Here is a 6,596-nt window from a genome sequence, read left to right as displayed (position 1 = left end):
TATTTGGGTACTAGAAGGGTGAGAATCCATTATGGCAGGGAAGGATGGCAGCAGAGCAGGAAGCTGAGTAAACACATACCAACACTGTTCACTTACCAGCAATCTAAAACACTAGCCCCTGCCCTAGCTGAGTCTGTAGTCTAGATCCTGTGTACTTACCTAAAAGTACATTTGATCCTGGAGCATTCGAAGAGATCCCAGCCAAACTTCCTTGTCCTCTTCCTTATTCTTCATGGATTTAAGGCATAATCTTAAAGCGGGTCCATGGTGCTTTTCTTTTCTTTTTTTTTTTTAAACAGCATGGTTGTTTCAGATATAAACATGAACAAATGAACTGTTAGGACAAGCAAGCTGTAAGCATCATTCACAGTTTGCAAACGGGAATTTTCAAATCTTGTCTGTGGAGTTTTAGGGTGGAGGGAACACATAAAATGGCTGGTTTACTTGGTATTTACCTGGTCTATATACTCAGAGTCTTATAAGACTGAAAAATAGGCATACTAAGAGAAATGGAGGAATGGGGTAGGAAGAAGCATGTTTATAATCTCAGTACTAGGGAGGCAGAGTTTGAAGCCAGCCTGGGCTGTCCAATTAGACACATTTCTATCTTAAAGCAAAGGGCTAACAAATGTACAAGCCTGAGACTGGTAAGTACAACTGTGTCCCCTACTCCCAAAATAAAGCATGGGAACTTAAGTACATTCAGTGCCAGGCTCTTCAGAATTTCACTTGCTTAGATTTTAGCATAGGGATAGCTTGTTACAGGCAGCTAAGTAAAGTAAGCTAAGGTGAGAACCCTTAGGGCATCCTTAGAATGAGTGGAGTGACAGTGCTGAGACTGAAGATTCCCATCACCACCTCTGCATTCCTCTTGCCCTTTAGCCAGGAAATGGAGATTGAGAGCAAAGGTCAATGCAGTGTCCTGTAGTAGAGTCCCTGTAGGTCGGAGGATGCCCCTGGGCTGGACTGGATCTAAGGAAGGTAAGAGCCTTCAACCCCTGGCCTGGGGACATCCTGGGGTAAATATGGCAGCCTCCTTGGAAAAGCTTCACTAGGAGGGATCTGGAATGAGAGAGATTCTCAGTTCTCAAGCACAAGTGGAAAGGGCTCCATCCTCCCTGGTGATCAGGGAGTTTTCCAATAATTCAGATGCTTTGGCAGCCTATTATAGATTAAACCATAACCAGCTAGTAAGTAGTTGCCACTTCCTGTCACTAATGGACCTTGGGACTATGGAGGTCATTGAGCCCATGGTGGTTCGACTTCCATATTCCATTCTGCTTACTAGCAGCAGTATAGACCAGCTTCTATACTTGCCTCAGTATTCATTTAGTCCCTGCAGTCGACAGCAGCAATCTGGAGTATGGCGCCTCTCAAAGGTACTGAAGAAGTCTCAGAAACCAAGGGTCAGTACCCAAAAAGATTAAAGGCTTTAAAAATTAAGATCTTAATTTCCAATGGAAAAAATGCAGCCCTTTTGGATTCCAGGAAGACACTGGGAATATACACTTGCACAATCATTAAATCTTTTATTTACATATAGAAATTAGTAAAACTTAAAACAAAACCAAATGCAACTTGTACAGAAATCCTTTAATTTTCTTTATTTTCACACATTAAAAAAATGAAACACACTATACAAATGGTTTTCATAGCAGATTACACGTGGGTCCATTCAGACTCACTCTCGTGTGCTGCCTCAGATGACAGCTGTTAACCAGGGAGCCAATGTATTGATTTAAGTGCGGTAGCATGCAGCCTCAGCATGGAAGGTTCGGTTCCCCTCTGTGAGTTAGGGTAAATGGCCTTGGCGTCTGTTTACAGACTGAAATGTGTCAGTCCTGAGCAGTCCTGCTGTAGCCTGAGAACAGCTGGTGGGAACTGTGGTCTCAGCTTTAAAAAGGAAGGTCCAAATGGCGGCAGGCTGGCTGCTATGAACTTGAGTTGTTTCCATTTCATTCACTGGAACTATCTGCTTGTGGGTCACGTAGACCCTGCTAGATGGGTTAAGCCAAGTAACTGTAGGTGTCCTTCTCACCATCGACTCGCTCCAAATATTCTTTTTCGATGAGAATATCAATGCATTTCTGGGCATTATTTTAGGAAGAAGAGGGAGTTAAAGGGGAAGAGAAATGCAAATAACCATCAGGAAAGAGGTCTGTCACCCTCACTCACCACAGTTACCCTCCACTGAGCTCAGCAGGGAGCAAATTCAACATGTCTACTGTCCTACTGCAGTCCTTCAGTAACACCTGTGGGTGACTGTGCACCACCCCCCACAGACACACAACTGCCCTATACATTAAGGAGGCAAGGGCTCCAGCACACCTACACCACAATCTCCCTTTTTAACAAAGCCCAGCTGCCTCTGGGCAGGACCCTGTGCCGTCACAGGTTGGAAGCACAAGATGGATGAGTCAAAACTTGAACATGCTAGCATGGTGCTAACAGCTCCTGACTATTGAGGACTCACCATACACTGCCATCCTTGGGCTCTCCAATGGCTGCGGCTTACCCAAGTAGTTTCAGAAAAGGAAAGGCCTGCTGAGTTATTGCCATTAGAAACTGGGCAAATGAGATCATTAGTGCCCTAGATACAGGGAAGTATGTCCCTGCACGGCAGCAGAAATGGACAAGTACATCCTCACAATGCAGCCCAGAATGAGTCCCCTCATACTGCCAGGCAGGTTCTCAGCAGCACAGCAGAGAGCACTCTGTACACCACTTCCCACCAGGCAAAACCAGCCAAGGCTGCAGACAGCTCACTGCCATAGAAACATAGGATAGGGGAGGAACATGTGACATCTTGGATGCCTGTGACTCCTTCTCAGGACATCAATTATAAAGGTATATTTATTACATGTATACCTCTTACATTTAATTCAGGAATGAAGTTAGCTGACTTTCCTTTGTTGAAGTTTCTTATATGAGTAAGCCAGTTCCCATTTTCATGAAACATTAATCCTTTTGCTACAAGTTTCCTAACAGAGGACAGAGCTGCTGCTCTGTAATTCCTGTACCTTGATCACTGGGACCCGAGGCTTGAACCTTGAGGACAGCTGAGTGAGGACTTCACCAAGTAACTGCTGGTGTTTCAGGACCTTCCTCATTTTCATGATTCTTACGATGGCCGCCTATGCAATCAACGAGGAAAAACACACGCTTAGAGCTTTAACAGCTGAGCATTTAAGCTCAAGGCAGTCTGTACCACCTCAGCTCTACTTCCATAGCAACCAGTACCCTACAGGTCGGAGAGGGTGCAAGCATCAGCTCTATCCATGTTTCAATCCTAACAGAACAAAGGGGCTAGAGACTGATGGCTCAGTGGTTTAAGAGTACTGAGCTCTTCCAGAGGACCTGGTTTCAGTTCCCAGCACCTATATGTAGGAGTAGCTCACAACACTCTTGACTCTAGTTCCAGGAGATGCAGCATCCTTCCCTGGCCTCTGGGGACACCAGTCATGCACATGTGCCCTATATGTCCCTACATATAGACAAAACATGCATATAAACTAAATGTAAAAAATATTTTGGCCAACTATAAAGCAGTAAAAAATGTTTTGGCCAACTATAATGCACTAAAAAATAAAGAAAAAATGGATCTCTAAAGCCATAGAAGGTATCTCCCATATCCCCAACTCCCCTGTTTCTTTAATCTGCCATATATTTTTTGTTTCCCAATACTTAGGCAGAAAGATTAGACTACTTTTGTTTGGTACATAAAATACTTCATCCCTCAGACACCAATGTGTTGGCTTAAGGAACTGTCATCTTTAGCCATCACTGAACTGTGTCATTCGGCAGCCCTTTCCCGTTAGAGCACATACGAGGCCAATAATTGTCCCTAAATGTACAGTGTAGACATGGTTCAGTCACCTGAATCAGTAGTTTGCGGTCTTCCTCTATATTTTTGTGTGTGGTTTCTTGTTCCTGCTTCTGTTCAGTTTTCATTGGTACATTGATATTAACCCTCAATTTCTTACTGTCAAGACAACAGAGGAAACAGGTCATTGAAAAGTCTGCTTCCTGTCTTTCGACACTGCACGTTTTGCCTCCCTGGAATGGGCAGGTGGTTCACACCTATCTCTTCTACATCATTTCTCCTCATTTCTACCAACCACCTGGGAACTGCCCCTCCACCAATGCTATGTAATTTTACCATGGAGAGGTGACTGAAGTGACATTTGACCCTTACTTTTATGAAATGTAATAACACCAAAATAACTTGATATAAAGGTCTAAACATGCCATATGAGCCACTCAATACTTATTTTCAAAATAAAAGGAAAATCAAACTCAGCATTAAAATCAGCACTGAGGACTGCAGCAGTCACCATGCCTGTGCAGAGTCCAGTTCCCCTGGCTTGGGCTGATCCTGAAGTATTGCCCAGTGCCAGGGGATAAGACCAGCAGCTATGTTAGATTTTTCTTACTTTTTATAACCAAGATATAACTTTATTAAGGTGTCTGGCTTCAATTCCACCTCATCAACATTGGCATTTTCATCTTCTAAGACCTAGAAGAAAATAACTGTTACTAGGCACATCCCAGGGAAAGGTCTCTTCTAGCTCAACACAAAGTATACAAACATACCAGCAATTTCGACTTCAGTAAAATCTGTAGGACTTGTGCCAAAATGTCCTGCAATCAGAGAAAGATGATGAACAAGGAGGAAGAATACTACTTTACAGTGCCTGTCCTAGAGACCCTGCTCACTGCCTCACAGAAATGGCCATCACCTCAAAGTACAACTACCCAGAGGAAGTGACATGGCTTGTTCTTTATGGCCTGAAGCACCCACTACTCAAAGGCAGTAATGCAGTTTCCCACAAACACTGGACACAATATGTGGCCTACTTCTTCAATGAAACCTACAGGAAATGATTCACTTCTTCAATATCTGAAGACATTTATGTGTGCCAGACAAGTGTTTTACCACTAAACTACAGCCCTGAGCATGCACGTGAAGCAGCAGGAGCTTCAGCAGAACTGAAGTCACACTGCATGCATGAGCATGCTGAGACTCAGTGGCAGCTGGCTTGTTGCCAGCTTGGCTTTAGTGACCTTGGTGCATCATGTGACCTCTTCTCTGTAGACATTAGCTGCTCTGGTGATTCCTAGCACCATCAAGACTCATGGGCACTTAACTTCCTCACCTGAATGCACTCTTAACCAAGGCCCCCATGCTGGTCTGAGACTTTGCAGGTAGGTCTGTCAGAGAAGTGGCAGCTATGAACGCCTGAAGGATGGCAGCTAAAGAGCCATGTGGCATTGAGGAGAAGGCCAAGTAGAGACTAGAGAGGCAGACCTGTCATCCCTTCCAACCAGCCAGCAAAAAAATAAAAGTAGGTTTCATCAAAATAAAAAATGCATATACAACAGTGTACCTATCAGTAACTACGAATGTCAACTAAAAAATAAAATGGGCGCCAGTACTGCAGCTTACTTGGTGGAGTACTTGCCTAACATGCCCAAGGCCCTGAATTCAATCTCCTGTACTGCACAAAAACGGGCGTGGAGCATGCCAGTAATCTACTACAGATATACAGATGTGTGTATAGAGACGGAAGAGCAGTAAGTTAGTTCAAGGCCATTCTCTACCTACTTCGTGAATCTGAGGTCATCCTGGAGTACAGGAGACTGTTTCAACAACAGCAGAACAGAAAACCCTAACCAAACAAAAAATAAAGTGAATGAGAAAAAATTTTAAAATTGGGCTGGTGAGATGGCTCAGTGGGTAAGAGCACTGACTGCTCTTCCGAAGGTCCTGAGTTCAAATCCTAGCAACCACATGGTGGCTCACAACCATCCTTAATGAGATCAGATGCCCTCTTCTGGTGCGTCTGAAGACAAGTACAGTGAATTAAGCCGGAGCGAGCGGGGTGGAGCAAGTGGGGCCGTCATGAATTTAATTCCTAGCAGCCTCATGATGGCTCATGGCCATTTATACAGCTACAGTGTATTCATACATATAAAATAAATAAATCTTTAAAAAAAAAAAATTTTAAAATCATGTATCTGCTCCCCAGCACTCACGTTGAAAGCTTGGCCTTGTCTGGAGTGCTATGAGGTAAGTGAGTGAACCCAAGTCTTACTGGCTACGCAGCCTAGCTGAATGGTAAGCTCCAGATTCACTGACAGGTGCTGCCTCAAAGAATACAATGTGCACCATAGTGACATCTACTTCTAGTCTCCAACACACGTGAATACAAATACATATATCTATACACACACGCACAAATGAATATGATACTGACACCTGTTAAGCCTTGCAGACAGAATATACTTAGGTGAAATAAGGCAGGTGGAGAAGGACACATATAGCTTTATTCCACTTTTATGTCATGTCCAGAGTAGAAGAGTCCACAGATGCTAATGGGCACAGATGCTAAGGGGCACTGGGCAAAGTGGGAAGGTAGATTTGTCATTGCGCATGGTTATGAGTCTACTCTCAAGGGGTGGAAATGTTCTAGAATTGGGTAGTAGTGTGGGCTATATAAAACTGTTTACTGACTAAATAAACACTTTCAACAATCAGCTTTATGTTACGTGAAATTTTGTGCTATTCAAAAGATACTGCAGAAGATGATTGATGG

At 43.6% G+C, this 6,596-nt stretch overlaps 1 protein-coding gene across 1 annotated transcript in view; it reads right to left on the bottom strand.

The window, feature by feature from the left end:
• Window positions 1-1,574: 1,574 nt before the first annotated feature.
• Cul1 (cullin 1) overlaps window positions 1,575-6,596 on the bottom strand; it is an 80,109-nt gene continuing 75,087 nt past the window's right edge. Inside the window, exons 18-22 of the mRNA XM_031381082.1 lie at window positions 4,594-4,641; window positions 4,434-4,516; window positions 3,877-3,982; window positions 3,021-3,134; window positions 1,575-2,087 (exon numbers count right to left, since the gene is read on the bottom strand). Of these exons, the coding sequence (XP_031236942.1) occupies window positions 2,007-2,087; window positions 3,021-3,134; window positions 3,877-3,982; window positions 4,434-4,516; window positions 4,594-4,641 (432 nt within the window). The 3' untranslated portion in view covers window positions 1,575-2,006. The remainder of the gene's footprint in view (window positions 2,088-3,020; window positions 3,135-3,876; window positions 3,983-4,433; window positions 4,517-4,593; window positions 4,642-6,596) is intronic.

This window comes from Mastomys coucha, unplaced genomic scaffold (genome assembly GCF_008632895.1).
Source record: "Mastomys coucha isolate ucsf_1 unplaced genomic scaffold, UCSF_Mcou_1 pScaffold20, whole genome shotgun sequence".
NCBI classification, from domain to species: domain Eukaryota; kingdom Metazoa; phylum Chordata; class Mammalia; order Rodentia; family Muridae; genus Mastomys; species Mastomys coucha.
The sequence above is the reverse complement of the archived record's forward strand: the minus strand, read 5'-3'. Positions and strand labels throughout refer to the sequence as shown.